The following is an 18,019-nucleotide window of genomic DNA, read 5'->3' as shown; positions in this document are numbered from 1 at the left end:
ATTCTGACCCTCAACGTTAGGAACCAAAACAATACTTATCCCTAAGAATAATAATATCTAAATTGATGTCTTATTTTTTAATAGAGTAGAGTGACAAATAAATTCTTAAAAATTTATTCTTCAAATAGATTAATTCTTAAAAAAAAATCAACAAAATTCTATATGAACAATTATTTTTAAACTAATCCCCTATAATTAGGATAGAATGTTTTAATTAAAATTTACTTGTCTACGTTTGTTATCGCGGAAGACTTCTTTAATATTTTTTTTCTTTAAAATTTAATCTATCCAAGATATAATTTTTTTATAAATTTATTTATCATTTTACTCTTCTTAATGTTCAATTAATAACCATCGATTAGATCATGACTGTCATTTATTTTGCCCTCAAATTTAATATTAATTTGGGTTTAAAAATAACATTATCCTAATCAAGCACTATTTGTTAATCAAATTAAGTTGGTCTAATGGTTAACTCACTAGTCCATTTAAGTAAGTGTTGGGAGTTTAAATCTGGTCTTGTGCATGTAGCAACCTTCAAACACTATTTATCATTTTGTTTAGTGTTTTGTTACCCCTATTCAGCTTTAATAATTGGTAAGAAGTCATCTTAAGTCATTCTGGTTTTGATTAGTTAAATATTGTGTAAGCTAAGCGCCAAATAATAAAGACTTGAAATGATATGATGCAACATAATCCGATCATCTTACCAACAAAAACAACAAATTAAATAAAGCGTATGCTCGAAATATATGAAGCATCAAAGTGAGTGTTATGTACGGGACCAAGAATATGTAACAATGCAGTCAAGCAATCAGCATGATACATATCCCCAAGCTATGGCTCTGTAACTCATATTAACCGCTGACATTGGATCTACTTTATTCTTTCAGCAGCATCATTCAAATCCGGGGATGGTGGTGTATGTACATGTGCCTCTACCTCTTCAGCTTCATCCTTAATCTTCCCACTTTCAATAATGATCAGCGCCCTTAAAACCTCATCCATGGAAGGCCTCAATGCCCTATCCCGTTGCAAACACTGAAAAGCCAATTCTGCCACGGAAACTATCATCCTCTTTACCTCACTATCCAAATCAAAACCAAGAGAAGGATCTACCAGCTCGCTAAATGCACTCTTTTGAATCTTGTTTATGGCTAAATCAGACAAGTTAATCTCATCCTTATGCCTATCCATATCAACAGCAGGCTTAGAAGATATAAGCTCAACAAGCACCACTCCAAAACTATAAACATCACTCTTGCTAGTAAGCTGGTAGCAGCGGTAATATTCAGGGTCAACATAGCCTGGAGTCCCTTGTGGTGCTGTGGAGACATGGGTTACATCACTGGGGAAGAGTCTTGAAAGGCCGAAATCCGCAACCTTAACACAAAAATGGTGGTCAAGGAGAATGTTATTGGTTTTAACATCACGATGAATGATGTCAGAGGCATGGAGATATGACAATGAACTTGCAGTCTCAATGGCAATCTTCATCCTTATGTTCCATGGCAGTGTTTCACTCCTTGCTAAATCACCATGGAGATGAGCAGCAACAGTTCCATTTGAAACATACTCATACACAAGCAATAATTCTCGACTGTGGCGTGAGGTGCAACCATAGAGGGACACAAGGTTTCTGTGGCGCATGCCAGTAAGGATCTCAATTTCGTTCATAAACTGTTCCATTTTCCTGTAGTTGTGATCATAGAGGCGCTTCACAGCAACTTCCCGTCCATCTCGCAGTTTTCCTGTTTTTGTAAGAGATCATTAGTTTATTTAATAATCTCTATAAACATTAAATCAAGCATATTATGTATAGGGATGGCTTAATTAATAATTACCATAGTAAACGGTTCCAAAGCCTCCATGTCCAACTTGGGTGGAGTGGTGGAAATTATTTGTAGCTTCACTGAGCTCCTCGTGAGAGAAGAGAGGGACTCCAAAGTAGTCCCTTCCGCTTTCTGGGTCTGGATTTCTAGAGAGATCATTCAAGTCACTGTGTGTGCTTCTTGATTGGTATTGAAGATCTGAAGGAGCATGTTTTCGTCTAAACAAGTAGACAAGGATCAAAATGCATAGCAGGGTGACACCAACACCTAAACCTGTGGTGGAGAAATCCAATATCTTGATCTTAATCTTGACAAATCTTTAAAGATTCAAGAGTGATGTAATGTTACCTATTCCGAGTCCGATCTTCAAGGCTTTACTGCTCTTGGGCTCTGCAGATGAAGTGAACTTTACAAATTAACTAAACTAACTCAGTAAAGCTAAAAAGATGCTATAAATAATGGTGCTAATGTTACCTAAGTGGCAGTAAAAGTGGTTATTGTTGTCAAGTCTACAAAGGCCTCCTCTGTGATTGAAGCAGTCATCACAGTCATGAGATAATACTATTTCAAGAACCATCTCAGCAGAAACGAAGGACAAAACGTCTTTGGTATTGGTGGAGTCTTTTGAAGCAAACTGGACAACCGAGCAGCCGGAAAAAACTCCGGCAGCCTCTTGATCAGGATGGGTATTTTCTCTATCATAATAGATTTCATAGCCGTAGTGGGCGCGGCATCCTAGATTAACATAATTGGAAGGGGGCTTGGTACTAGGGTTGTGATTGCATTTGAAGAGAGTTACATTGTACTTAATATACATAGACAAAAGTGGAGAAGGTGGAGGAAGGGTGTAATTATTGTGCAAAGTATCACATTCATTGTGATCCAAACTTGTGTGGAAACCATCATCATAGATTGTAATGATCTTATTGGTCTCCACTACAGCAGTAAGGTTCACGCTTTTGCTATTGTTGCCAAGTTGGATCAATTTAGGTGAAGTAGCATTGAGGAGGCAGCCTTGAATGGGTAACAACCCACACTCAGGATGCTCTGCCATGGTGAATGGGTACCGGAAAGTCCCAAGTTTTCCACAAGTAAAGGAGCTTGGACAGTTCTCATGGTTCCCAGCAGTAACAATCAGTAGAATGAGAGAAAACAAGAAGGAAAAGAACAAGAAATGAAGTGGAGTCATCCCCGTATGACCAACATAAGCAACTAGTTTTAAGTCTTAGTGCTATGTTCACAATATATAAATGTATCACTTTGTCTAAAACAGCAACTTTGATACGCAATTTGACTTGAAAAATGGGTATGGAAGACTCTATGAAAAGTAGAACAGAGTAATCTATGTTAATCAAACATCAACAATAATGACCCACCAAATCTTTTCCCTTATTTTTTTTAAAAGCTTTTGACCAAAACACCACATGCGCACAATCACGGAAACTCACTCATCTTATACACCCAAATACATGTACTTTCGTTTGGTTTCGAAATCCAAAATTAGGTTCACAAAATAAAAGTGGATTCATATAATAATAAGATTGGCAAAAACGCGTGCTGAATTGACATAGTCATGTGTTGCATTGGAGCCTGGAGTTCCCATTTATTTGGCATTGGTGGTAACGGTATAAGATCTAGTCTATTCTAATTCATTAGCCTGCTTTATGAAGACATAAGACAGAATTAAGAATATCTTAGCACTTTACTAACATTCCTTTTCAGCCAATGCTTACTTGAGATTTCCTTTGTGAGGCCACAATACGAGGGGCGGTGCATACGTATAACGTATCTAGTCAAGTCAAGCCAGGAACACTGACCAAACAAGAATTTAATGTAAAAAGGTACGTAGTGTCTGGTATTGTATTATATTATTGCATGTCATTTTTGTTAGGGTTGAGCACGGGTAGTTTGGTTCGAGTTTATGGTAAAATTAGAACCAAACCAATTAAAATGTAATTGGTTCGGTTTGGTTTAGATTTATATTTTTTGGTATATGTACTTTAAATTAAACCAAACCAATTAAGAACGGATTGGTTTTAATTGGGTATTCGATAACTTTGAAATTCATGAAAAAAACGAAATTTTTATCTTAAAAATTCAACAAATACAATAAACATGTAACATCAATAGAAATAATTCAAATATGTTAAATATCAAATACATTAAAAACTAAATTCATTAAAATCCAAACATATTAATAATGAATAATCATTGTCTAATAGAAAAGTCATATATATTTTTTATTTTTTTATTTAATTAATATATGATCGGATTCGCGGGTTAGTTCGGATTCTGCACCTCAAACCGATACACAAATCAATCACTAACAAAAATCATCGGTTTGGTTCGGATTGGATCCGATTACTCGTTGGTTTCAGAACCAATTTAATTAGTTCGGTTCAGGTTCGGACGGGTAATCGGGTACCCGCTACTTGTGATCACCATTTTTTGTTACATTATTGTTTATTAACAACAATATCATTGAAGTAATAATAACAATATGAAACGAAAAAAAACATACACAATTCTACACTTACATATTGTTCCAACGGAGCAAAATTATAGATGTACATGCACATAAGGATCTTGCAATATTCGAATGAAATGCTTTCATCTGCCTTTCAATTTAACTCTGCTTAATTACAACGGGCCGTTTAATATTAACCAATAAACATCCTATTAAAAACTACTATACAAGTAGATAAAAAAAAGAGAGAGAGATGATGATCCTTTGACACAATGAGTTACAACTAAGACTTGAAAGCTTATATATATAGTAAAAATGGAGTATGAACAATTGGTAACAGAGTAGTACTATATGATTAACTAAGCACTGATGCTGGGCGTGGTGCATTTACTTTCCCAATTATCAGTGACAGTGATTGGTGAAGAAGATGGTGGTATCTTCATATGCTTCAATAATCCAACTTCATCCCATTCAGGTGAAGGTGGTGGAAGTGAATGTACAATCTTATTGTGAGAAACTTCATTACCATCAACATCAGCTTCCTCTTGAAGCTCTGCATGATCCTTCCCACTCTCAATCTTCTTCAGTTCATCCAAGACTTCGTCCATGGAAGGTCTCAACTCCTTGTCTCTTTGCAAACACTGAAAAGCCAACTCCGCCACCGAAACTATCATTCTCCTTACCTTATTGTCTGAATCAAAACCGAGAGAACGATCAACCAAGTCAATAATTGCACTATTTTGAATCTTCTTCATGGCTAGATTTGATAAGTTAATCTCATCCTTATCCCTGTTCATATCAACTGCAGGCATGGATGATATTAGCTCAATGAGCACAACTCCGAAACTATACACATCACTCTTGCTAGTAAGCTGGTAATTCTGGTGATATTCAGGGTCAACATAACCAGGAGTCCCTTGTGGCGCGGTGGATACATGGGTTGCATCCATGGGGAATAGTCTTGAAAGGCCAAAATCTGCAACCTTGACAGTAAAGTTATGGTCAAGGAGAATGTTGTTGGTCTTCACATCACGGTGAATGATGTCAGAAGCATGAAGATAAGCCAATGCAGTAGCAGTCTCTATGGCGATTTTGATTCTTGTAGACCAAGGTAGTAAGCTGCGCTTGGCTGATTCTCCATGGAGATGACAAGCAACCGTGCCATTAGAAATATATTCATATACAAGCAGCAGTTCGCGGCTGTGGCGCGAAGTGCAGCCGTAGAGAGACACAAGATTTTTGTGTCTCAAACGTGTTAGAATCTGAACTTCATTTATGAATTGCTCTACTCTCCTGTAGTTGTGCTCATACAAGCGCTTCACAGCAACTTCTCTTCCATCTTGGAGTTTCCCTGGGTTTTAATTATCTAAGCATAAGTTACGGAGCACAAATTTAGTATATAAATTAGGGAGGGCAGTATTTGAGTAGCCTACCGTAGTAGACAGTGCCAAAGCCTCCATCTCCAAGTTCTTTGTTATGGTCAAAATTGTTTGTTGCTTCTTTAAGATCCTTGTAGGAGAAGAGTGGAACTCCGAGGTAAGCAGCACCATTATCTAGGTGTGGATTGGAAGAGGAATCAGAATAAGAGTATCTTGATTCAAAGTGGCTGCTGCCTGAGTTGACAAGAGCAACCCAATTATCAAGATGCCTAAGAAGCCAATACCCAAACCTACTGAACAAAGAAAATATCAGTGGAAGGTTATTACTTATTACATAACTGTGAAAGTGAAACATACTAAGTAACGTGAAAGCTACATTACCTAGACCCAATTTAGCCTTCTTACTCAGATCTTTTTTCCCTGTAAAAGCAATTAGAAGAAAAAATAGATTTAGTACAAACAATAGAGATTGGGAGTATGATCATTATGTATTGTTGTGCTAACAAATTTAGAGAGCCATTGAATAGAACAAGGTCTTGCCATCCAAGAGTAAGTAACAACAAATTAAATCATCTAGCGTACTACAAAATTCCGGGTATCAAACAGAACAAGAGAAAGCTTAAGTGTCTGATACTGGTTGAGCAAACTGAGCTAACAAAAACGTTAAATAAGAACCTCTCAAGCAAGTTGTCTCACTTGTATTTTCCGGCGGCCTAACGTTGGCACAACAAAATTTACTTTTGCTGTCAAGTTGGCACTGGCCTCTTTGCTTATAGTGACAGTCTGTGCATTCTTGCGACAAAATGACCTTAGCGATGATATCAGCATTTACGAATGTGAATGGATCATTGCCATCAGGAACATCTTTGATTGGAAGCACCACCTTTGTGCATGAGGCCAACGATTTCTGAATTTGTGGTGTGTGATTGAAAAGGCCGTAGTAGATATGGATGTCAGTGCAATTTGCATAACGGAACATGTTCTTAGTTGGGGGGACACGGAGAGTAGGGTTGCATGTGTGGAGGGTTGTATTGTATTCCATATAAAGGGAAGCAAAATGATGAAAGGTGGGAGGAGTAGAAAGAGTATAGTTATATCTGAAGGCATTACAATTTCTTGATTGCAGAAGATCGTATAAGTGCTTATCTCTGAATTGAATACTGGTAAAATTCTGTTGAGATACGCGTATAACTATAAATGTTTTGCCTTCATCACTTAGTTGCACCCATCTATCCTCCTGCGCTGGCTTGTAACAATTGTTTATGGCCAAAAGGCCACACTCCTGACGCTCTGCTGTAGTGAGAGGGAAGCTGATGTTCCCAACATATCCACAATTGAATGAAGCTGGACATTCTCTTCTCTCTCCGGTGGCTGCGGCCACCACAAGCATCAATACCAAAACAACAAATTCATACATTCTCAATTGAACAAAGGATTTGATTCTCTCAACCATTGCCACCAACCTATTGGAATTGGGAAAGTGGCTATTGACTGTTCATAGTATGTTACCTTCTTCAATGTGCAATTACTAAGAAAAACTGATTAAAAAATCATTAGCTCTTTCCAGTAGTCCGCAGACTTTGGGGGTCCGGTGGGCCTTCAAATTGAAACTAGTGTAAAGAGAGGACTAATACGATATAATGTTGAACTGGTCAAGCTAGTTTTTCTAAGCATTTTGGTGTTTATGTTCACACCTTCATTTCTCTTTGATGGAAAACGCGTATAAGGGTGTATAATCTATCATCTACCACTTAGTGTCATAATCAATCACATTACTCTTTTGTCTCACTAGCCATAAATTCAAGCAGTCATAATGTCTCTTCTAACAGTAACAGACATCAATGTGAAATTTGGAAATTTAGACCTACTAGTAAAATTCCTTCTCTATTGTTATTGACTATTGACTAGTTGGCTCAGTGGAGTACGACAAAAATAGGTAAAATTCCTATATTTATTTACTCTGTTCTCAGCTTCATTCTCATCCAACTAAAATATTTTGTTTCATAAAGAAAACTACTTACATTACATTGCAAAGTCTAGGAAATTGATTAATATCTTTTCGTCAAATCATCAAAAAAGGTTTCTGATAACCTTACTTGTACTAATTGTCAAGTCTCTTACCTTTTTTTTTCTCTTCTCGGTCCTAGTTTGGGAAACCTTTATCTCAATATCCCCACAGTGAGATAGAATTTAATTTTGATGATCCCTAAGTGTAGAATAATTTTATATACGTATCTAATTACTTAATATCACATTAATAAAAATAACTATTTCTCAAGTTGATTGCGTAAATATTAAATAGTCATTCAAAAGAATAGATATAATTACACGACTATATTACACTGTCAGTGTATCAAAATTAATTCATTAAATTATAGAATTTAATTTCCTTAATTAGATGTATCTAACTTCCACCAAAACTTAACTACTACTAGTAATGTACATAACTGCTCAGATCTCTAATAATCTCAACCATGGTACATAGAAGAATCTATAAAGACAGCAAATGAATCATCTTGAGCCTTCCTCAAATAGGTAATCTCTTTCACATGGCTAAGATTAAGAACCACGTTACTTTCAACACTTCATCAAAAGAATTATCTTTTTTTTTTTCTAAAATAAAAAAAAAAGGAAAGGGATAATGCTAATTCAGAAATGATTCAACTCTGGACCCAAGTTCTAGGCTCTAATGAGGGGTTCCTTTCGGAAAATTAAGAGGCTGCCATGATGCCATCAGATTCTTGTGTACACACACATGGCCACATGGGGCGTGTACCAAGTCAATAACATTATTGATATAATATTATTTTAGAATATAAAATAAAAAAATATAATTTTAGATTGTAAATTTGTCTCATATATACTTATGTAGACTATTTAATGTCGTTTACTTAGTAGTATGCATAATTTGGGCTTGGCATGCATACGATCAACGAGAACTTATCAGCAGTCATCCACTAACTTGCTACAGTTTTAATGTTTCATATTCAACGCAGAATAGTTTACATGAACAAGTTTACTTTAAAAAAAAAAAGAAGAAGAGCATATTAGAAATAAAATTATAAATATCTGGATAAAAAATGTAAACTATTAATGTGACATAACAGGGAAACAAAAATCTATAGTACAAATTTTACATTAGCACTGAAGATATAAATGGTTGCTCCTTTAATTTTGAATTTTGATACAAGAGTAGAGTAATTTTATATGTATATTTAATTATATAGTATTATATCAGTAAAAATAATTATTTTTTATATTAATTATATAAATAATTATAAAAAGTAAATTAAATAATTATATAAAATATTTTATATTATCAATATATTAAAATTAAATTTTATTAAATAATTTGATAAATTTAATTAAATTATTTAACATCACGTATACTTACATCTCATTATTATTTTTATATCATGCGAGTAATCACATGCGATATATCCTAATTCCTATAGCTATATGTAGTTTTCAGGGTACATACTCTTTACATCTCTAGGGCCTAGGGGGAATGGAACCTGCGTGCTCTTAAATGAGTGGAATCCAACTGGATGGATATGTATTTATTTTTCAAGAAAATGCTTAATAAATAAAACTAACTATGAACCAACTCTGGTTGATTGAGTCCGTTTAAGTAAGTGTGTGTGGATTTCACGGTTCGTTTTGTGTATAGAACGACTAATAATTTATTGGTCAGTTAGCCAATAAACTGACTAAGGATTGGAAGATCATGTTAGAGGGGTTGATTTGTACCGCCTAGTCAAATAATTCTACTTTTCTGGGCTTCGGCCCAGTTAAACACGAATAAAGTAAATTGATTAATAAAATATATAGAACTTAACTAAGTTGGGTTGGTCTAGTGGTTAGCTCACTAATCCGCTTAAGCAAAATGAAGCTCAGTACCGTAAGAGAATATATATAGAATTTGAAAAATGTTATATTAGATTGTTTATATATCTTTTAATTTTTGTATTTGAAATAATTGATAACAAATGAAAAAAGATAAAAATATTTATCTTTTACATTATAAAAAAAATATATAAGGTGTATACAAAAAATCATAGGAATTTTTTTTTAAGTATTATTATCCATGCTTTTTTATTGCAAAGAAGTTTATACTAAATTGAGAACTAATTTTTTTTATAGAAAGGTACAACATTCAAGTATTCAAGAAAGCTCGCTTACATTCAAAGAAAAAATTAAGGTAAACTTGGCTAAAATAATACTAAGATAAACTAAAGATATTTTTATGTTTATTCATTTAAAAAAAAGACTAAGAAAAAAGATAAGGAGTAAGAGTACGAGGAGGAGAAGGCGGAGGTGATGGTTGAACGTGTGATGTTTAAACTTTAAAGAATGGAAGAAATCAAGAAATGTTATCATGGTATACAACCCCTGAATATTTTATTGAGCAATTAAAACGAATTAATTTCGTGTAATTAAAAGATTAAAAGGTTGAATATGTGAAGTTTTAAACTATCAATCGCAATAATTTTTTAATATTTTTCAACATCTATAATAATTGCGTCAAAATCAAAGATTCCCTTAACAAATAATTGAAGGACGAAATAATATAGAAATAGACGCATAGAAATATAATATGTTATTACTTATAAATCCTAGAGATAAAATGTGAGGAAAGTATTTAGCAAAAAAAAAAAAAGTGAGGAAAGTAGGAAAGTCGTAGAAGAATAAGAATGTCAATCCTCGATCATGGAATTAAACAAAAGAAAACGGACCTGATTTTTAGAACGATTCAAACTTGTTTATAATCGTTGATCCTATCTAGAATATGATTAATCAATAATTTTTTTAATAATTTTAAAATTTAGCTAAAATATATCTTAAAAATAATGTTTAAGAGATGAAATTACTTCCTTTATGTCAAAATAGTTATTATTTGTCACCAAAAAAAAAAATAGTTATTATTTTTATTTTCTTATACGTTGATGAATATATTGTATTTAGATCAAATAAAATAGATCCAGATACATTATTCTTTTAATGCACAAAATAAATCGAAGCATCATTATTTTAAAATAAAGGATCTTATAATAAATTCATGTATAAAAAATTTGCGAAACTGAACTATATGTTCTAGTAATTGTATTTTATCCACGAAAATGAAATTTTTACGAATTTAATTAAAGTAAAAATTTATATATAATTATTTTATATAAAGTTGATATATTAAAATTATTAAATTTAAAATATTTAACTAAATTATTATCTAATAATTCTTAAATTCTAGGACAAGTTATGTATATAAAATATTTGAAAACAAAATTTATTAGATTGTAACTTTTTAATATTACAGACGTTTTTGTAATTTTTTTATATCTATAAAAATTACGATAATTTTAAAATTGAACGTAGTGGATTTATGTAGATTTGTGTGTTGGGCAGAAACTGCTACGCTACAAAGTGTAGTGAACAAAACTGCACTATAAGAAAATCGTCATTGGCTATAACGGTTTCTAAAAACTTGTAGTGTTGCACTCTTGCAGCGTAATAGTGAATTTCATTTGAGATTCTAATCAAATGAGGATTTATTTTGTGTAAAAATATGAGGATTACTTCAACTCAATTAAAATGATCATAGTTTTTGAAAAAGTTTTCACTCAAAAGCTTTCTATGAGATTTTTTTATTTTTTCACAAAAATACCATTTATTCTGACAAATCAAACTATTATTGAGGCGATGTAAGACAAAAAAAGATTCATATAATTTATTTTAATGCTACTAAACCTTGCTAAGTGGATTTCACTCCTCCAAACTTAAAGTGCACGTCCTAAAGGTTTAACTCATTTGAGAATCATTGGTGTTCATAAGAAAGAAATTCTAAACCAAATAGCTCATAGATTAATTGAAAAAGTAGAGAAATTGAATATTCTATTTCAGTTTAATCCTGTATTTAGCAAATTAGAGAGTCTAGATTTTGAAAAATTTCGTGTGGAAACTAAGTAGGCACTAGCTATGACTTCCATGTTCCAATTTCATTAGTTTTTGGTATGGGACAACAAAACTGCACAGAGAAAAATCCTCATTTGACTAGAGTCTCGAATGCAATTCATTATCATGCTCTAAGAGAGGTTGCAATTTTTTTAGAAATTGCTATAGCCAATTCCAATTTTCTTAAGTTACCGTTTTTTCCGAAACCATTACATTATGTAGTAATTTTTACCCAACACACAAATTCACATAAACTGCTACATCGTATAGTGATTTATATTCAATTTTAAAATTATTGTTGCAATTTTTATAGATATAAAAAAATTGCAAAACGTCTACAGTATTAAAAAATTATAATCTAATAATTAGACATGAGTTTCTACTTTTAATTAATCATGCAGTTAATGGTTTATTATTACGTTTCACACCCCGTATATGTGTATTCGGTATATTAATTCTTCCAAAATCCTCACACATCTATAATAATTTTAAGTTAATGATTATTCTCACAGACCCTACATCAGTACATTTCTCCATGTGATTCTAATTAAAAAGGAAAAGAACTAGCTCAGTTAGAAATTAAACCACACTATTCTACTAATTCGAAACAAACGGCACTATATATCATTCATACGAATTCAAGATTACCTAAAATAGTAGTTTCGGATCTGTTCATCAAATGGACTAATTTTGGTATCAAAGAAAATGGAGCATGGATGAAAACTGGAGATAAAGTAAGTAAAGAATTATAGTGAGCAAAAGAAGAGAAGACATAGAGACACAAACCTGTAATATCACATTTGGAAGCATGAATTCGATCAGTGCAGTAACACTGGAAAGTGAAGATAGTTGAATTGAAGCCACACCTTCCTCCTGTGCTATTGCACAACTTGCAATCACTCGCTGTCCAATTCAGCATGAACCCTCTCCTCAGCTCCTCTTCTATCCCAACTCCTTCACTCTCTTCCACCACCGCGTCCACCACCTCTCCGCCAGTCCCGCAACTCTTGGACACCAAGCTTACTGTTTTTACATCGTCCTTATACAATGCCAGAACCGAACCGTCCATTTTGTTGGTCGCTTCAGAACACCCAATTCTGTAATCTAACAACTCTAGGGGCATGGATGACAGGTTACAGCCGAAGAACAACATGATGTCCTTATGATTATTCTGATGAACAAGATTGAAGGTACTGGTTGGAGGAAGGGTGAGGTTGTGTGTAGGAGAAATACAAGAAGTATTTGATGAGAAGGCAGCATTGGAGACTCTGAGTGATTCGTTGTGGTAGAATATTTGATGGATGATGTAAGAAGTATTGGAGAGATTGAGAGTTGGGAAGCCATGAATACCATCAGCACAAGAGATGGCAAAACCAGGGTAGCCACAGAAAGGTTGCTGCTTGCCTTGGATGTAAAAGGGGTATCTTATGGATTGGTTGCCGCATGTTTGGGGTTCACATGCCAGGTAGTGTGGATCCACATAAGCGCACAAACTGGTTCTGCTCAACACACACAAGAGGATGATGTTAATGATAACACAACAGTAGAAGAAGGTGATGATGTCTTGGTTCATTTCTTGTATACGGAAACAAAAAAGTTAGTTATTAATTAGTTGATGGTGGTTGTTTTAGAGAGGAGGGGTATGAACCATTGAGAAGAGAGAAGAGAGAAGAGAGAAGAGAGTTGTATTATGTGAGGGGTGGGGGGTTGACCTGCAATTGCAAGAGCAATATTGGAGGCTATGATTCTGACTCTGACATAACTTTTAATTTAATTTGAATAGAAGGAAAGGAAGGCCATATGATATGAAAATTAAATACAGCTGCCTTGGACTTTTTGAAAAGAGAATCATGAATAGTTGAATACATAGTTATGTGGTGAGGGAAAGTTTACCTACATATACGTGTGTGGAGCCTGCATCGTATTCCAATATGCGCAACTTGAGAAACTTTGACCAATTTTCCATTTTTGCTGTCTATTTCCGAGTGGCCGACTCTTTTCTTCCTCCTCTGGGGATGTTAATTACTTCATGTAATGGAACACAACACAGCCACAATAATGTTGATTCTTGAATATTGAAATATTGGAGACAAGAGCAGCAAATTAAACATTAATTTAGTGGCTTGGAATTTCAAGATTTTCATTATCACATGGATATTGTATTTGGTGACTATGAACTTCCTGGCTTAATCTAAAATTTTCCAAGTGTAAAAGATAAGAATAAAAATTTTCTTTTTTATTAAAAAGAAAGATGAATAAAATCTTAAAATATATATGATTGCTACATCCTTATCATTGTTCTTGTTCGTGACAATTATATCCACTTGCCGGTTTATAATTACTGAGAGATGCCTATTACCTGCCCTGCCTGGGTGACGTGTTCGTTTTTTAGCCACTCTTCCAGTTTTTCTGAAAAAAAAAAACCAAAAAACCAAAAAGAGATATACATAGATGATATACATATATACAAAATTACAAAAGCATATCCTTTACATTGTTCTGGTTAAATATGGTCGTCTACAGTAATCCATTATGTCTTATTGAGTTTCTTTTTTCTCCTAAACGTTATTTATTATTGAAAAAAAAAATTCCAAAAAAAATGTTAGCTTGATTTCAAGGGCTCTCTCTTATTTTTGTTTCCCTTCGAAGTTAAAGTGTTAAACTACTCCCAAACAAAGTCTAAGTGCTACTAAGGAACAGACTCCCATCACATCATGATCACTTTGAGTCTCTATCCCCTTATTCCTACTTCCTAGTGTCGCTTCTCATTGGTTTATATTTTTGGAGTTCATATATATATATGTACATAATAAGAAGCCCCTTTTTCATCTAAATTCTAAACCAAAGGAAAAAAGACAAGAAATATGGTCCAAGCATACTATAATATTGTAATTGAACCAAACAATAATAATGCAAGTGGAGAGGCCTTTTTCATGCCAAACACGATGCTTGCTTGCTTTCTCTTCTTCAATATTATATCATGTGATGCCGTCTATGAACATTTAAGATTAAAGAACAAATAAACGAGATCATTAATTAATTAATCACGAGCCTTTGCAATTCTTTCTTTCTTTCTTCTTTAGCATGCATGCAAGCGATGCACAAAAATGAAAAGCTATCAAATCAAATTAAAGTAGCAAGTACCCCCAATTCCTTGCGTGAACAAATTTTGTAGTATTGATTCTGTGGTCATCCATATGCCCAATTAAATTAAACCACTCCCACTTGCCCCCATCCTCCTCAAAACTGTTGTTAATTTGTTATAGATAAATGTTGAAAATGAAACCCATTTCCAAATATTTCACGGCGCCACCGGTAGCCACTTAAAATGGATTGTGAAGTTGTGACAGTGCAAAGTAACGCCGTTCTCCGATGCCCACAACATTCGTCCTTGTGAAATTTTAATGGACCAATTCAACCATCAACACCGACCTGGCGACCTTTGAACATAGGACGGATATTAACTAAATAATTAGGTTCTTATGCTTTGACTTTAATTATTTTCAATCACGTAATTTCTGAGAAACATTTTTAAAGTCGTAATTTAACTTTTGTAATTGAATGAGCAATAATCCAATGTTACAAAATTTGTTTCTTTACTCCGTATATTACAATCTGACTTTGTGAGTCATCAATACACAATATTACTAACACGTGACATATGAGATATTGGAACTCCTCAAAGATCTTCTTCTCAACTTGTCATAGAATTAACTACCATGAAATTAAAATGCTACCAGGATAATAGTTTAGTTCCATGTTCATTTGAAGCATGGGAATGGAAACATAAGGTGGAGATAATCGTCACACATTCACATGATGGCATCTGAAAAGGAATTGAATAATATATAAACATCTTATTTGTATTTAAATATTTGCTGAAGAAACCTTTGGCTCTTCGGCAAACGCTAACATGCTGCAGAAACAATTCTGTAACGTGACTAAGTCTCGAATCTCTCTTACATGAGGAATATATACTTCGCTTAGTTGGCAAAAGTCAACTACGTTATACATGCGTACGTTTTAATAATTTTTTAACTAATAACTAAATCAAATCATTTTAAGACCTTAAAAAATCTGCTACAATTATATTAAACATATATCGAAAGATATAATATTTGTGGTCAACTGTTCATGCTTGAATCTAAATAACAAGCCCAACAACTCTAAGCCCAAAGAAAAGAAGTCTTCTTTAGCTAAAGTGTAGATCGCGAGCTGGCCCATTAAAAAGACCAGACCAACTGGTGAGTCCATGTACCCGAACACCATTAGACTCGAGCTCAAAGACCCGAGTTTGACTTGACTTAGAAAAAAAAAAAAATGATGTATCATGTAAATAAAATATTAGCCAAAAAGAGATTATATAAAGCTTAGCCTTCACGAGCCAAACTTTCTCTAATAGGGAGCTCTTCTTCTTAGAAGAGTCCTCTAAAAACTTCAGTTTCTTCTCTAAAAAGAAACATTTTTATCCTATTCAAACTTTACAAATAGTATTCTCACGATTCTCATTCGATCTGAAAATATACCGCAACAAAAAAAATATGAATTTAGATCCTCTAAAGTTGTGAATTTTACTTTAAAGAATCAAGTGTGATCTTTGTATTATTGAATAGTTTTTCTTTCATATTTATTATTGGTCCCACCTATGAAATTAATGGTGAAAGATCACACTTTACTCTCTAAAGTAAAATTCAAACTTTAGAGGATCCAAATGCAAAAAATATACAGCAACATACAACGTAAATAGGATAGAAAATAAAGTCATCAAGCTCAACAAACTAAGAAAATTGGGGTACAAAAAGACTGTTTAAATGTGATAGAAAAGATAATAAATGATAAAGAGATAAACTTTAAAATATGTAGAAATGTATTATTGGGAATGTGGAGAAACCCACAAGAAATTGCAATTACTGACATTGATTTGAAAAAAATGTTATTCAGTTTCAAAGATAGAAAGAGAGGGTTACAGATTATTCAGAATGGTCCTTAGAATGTCAGAAGAAATCTAGTCAATCTCATACTATGAAGGGAGGGCAAATTAGTTTTTTAAGTTGATCATGACTTCATAAAATTTTGTATTCAAGTTCATGGCATTCCACATAATCTCATAAATAAATAGACAGAACTTCTTATCAGAGGAATGTTGGGAGTATTAGCTGAGGCTGAAGATCCAAAAGTGGATGGCATTCTTAGGAGATCATATATAAAGATCAGGGTTAGCATCAATATTACCAAGGTTTTGCCTACAAGTTTCTACTTAGATAGAGAGGAGATGCAACCATTGTGGATTTTCTTTAAGTATGAGAGCCTGTTGAATAGCTACCGTTTTAACTGTGGAATTTTAGGACATGAGAAGAAAATATGCAAGAATCCAACAGCCATGACATACTGGGATCCAACCAAGAAGAAGTATTCACCAGAATTGGGAGTCTGCCAAGTTTGACCAGTTTCAACCATGGGAGGAGGAAGTTCAAAACAACATGGATGGAGAAAATATGGGGAGGAATAGGCGCGTGATCAACAAAACCTTATAAGAGAGAGTGGTGAGGAACAAAGCACCGAGGAGAGAAAGATTAGGGTTGAACAAATTCTACAGCATAAAATCAGAGAAAAAAGTGCTGAAAAGACCAAATAAAGAGAGAGGAAGAGATGGCTGAAACAGAAGAGTAGGTAGAAGAAGTACCAAAAATCTTTGATTTTCAGAGAGATGAGGATATGCGTCTTGACCTAGGAGCAGCCTACAAATTTAAGAGTCTCATTAAGGAGATAAGAGAGAGGAACAATGAATGGTCTTACACCAAACAGGCCCAAAAGGGAGAAAAAGAAAAAGAGGTTCAGAAGGTGAGTGGATACTGGCCAAGAAAGGATGTTGGGCCCAATATTGTGGCAAATCAACTACAAGTTTGGAACGTTGAAAGAGGTGGACTGAATCTATATACAACAGAACAAGGGGAGGTGAACAGCTACAAAAAAAGAAGATTGGAAGTTGGGCCAGGAAAAAAAAGTAGAAAAAAAATCATAGGATATGAACTAAAAAGACTTATGACAGTAAAAAAGAAAGAAAAATACGTGAATGTTGACAGAGAGAGGATAAAGGAATATGAAGAAATGTTAAAGAGTGGAACGGAAGAAGAAGAACTCAAGAAGCTATCCAAGGAAGCACAGGACAGAGAAGATGAATTTGTGGGACAGCATGTAAACTCGGGTGAGAACGTCTGCTATGTAGAATTAATAAGCGAGGAAGATGAAGATGATAGAAGGGAAGAACATGCTGATTAAAAACACAACTAGCAAAGAAGATAGAATTGAAGCTGAATTTGAAAAGAAAATGAGAAAACAAACAGGTGCTAGTGCTTACAAATGAGGAATGGAAGGAGGAGCAAGAGGATAGG

The 18,019-nt window shown here is 33.8% G+C and overlaps 2 protein-coding genes and 1 pseudogene across 2 annotated transcripts; all 3 read right to left on the bottom strand.

Annotated features, from left to right (window-relative positions):
* Positions 1–753: 753 nt before the first annotated feature.
* On the bottom strand, positions 754–3,100 carry LOC107467171 (LEAF RUST 10 DISEASE-RESISTANCE LOCUS RECEPTOR-LIKE PROTEIN KINASE-like 1.1). The gene is given in 3 exon segments (XM_052253575.1): positions 754–1,751; positions 1,845–2,105; positions 2,181–3,100. Coding segments are annotated over 3 exon segments (1,977 nt in total). The 5' UTR covers positions 3,022–3,100; the 3' UTR covers positions 754–876.
* A 1,326-nt stretch (positions 3,101–4,426) lies between these two features.
* Positions 4,427–7,989, bottom strand: LOC107467432 (LEAF RUST 10 DISEASE-RESISTANCE LOCUS RECEPTOR-LIKE PROTEIN KINASE-like 1.1; annotated as a pseudogene).
* Positions 7,990–12,255: 4,266 nt separating this feature from the next.
* Positions 12,256–13,467, bottom strand: LOC110272460 (LEAF RUST 10 DISEASE-RESISTANCE LOCUS RECEPTOR-LIKE PROTEIN KINASE-like 1.2). The gene has a single exon (XM_021132035.2). The coding sequence runs from the start codon at positions 13,198–13,200 to the stop codon at positions 12,256–12,258; it is 945 nt and encodes a 314-aa protein (XP_020987694.1). The 5' UTR covers positions 13,201–13,467.
* Between the last annotated feature and the right edge of the window lie 4,552 nt (positions 13,468–18,019).

This window comes from Arachis duranensis, chromosome 9 (genome assembly GCF_000817695.3).
Source record: "Arachis duranensis cultivar V14167 chromosome 9, aradu.V14167.gnm2.J7QH, whole genome shotgun sequence".
Lineage (NCBI taxonomy): Eukaryota > Viridiplantae > Streptophyta > Magnoliopsida > Fabales > Fabaceae > Arachis > Arachis duranensis.
Note: the sequence above shows the minus strand (reverse complement) of the source record. Positions and strands in the feature narration are given on the sequence as shown.

Excerpts from the sequence above, each read along its gene's own strand:
- LOC110272460 (XM_021132035.2), bottom strand. The coding sequence starts at position 13,200 with ATGAACCAAGACATCATCACCTTCTTCTACTGTTGTGTTATCATTAAC.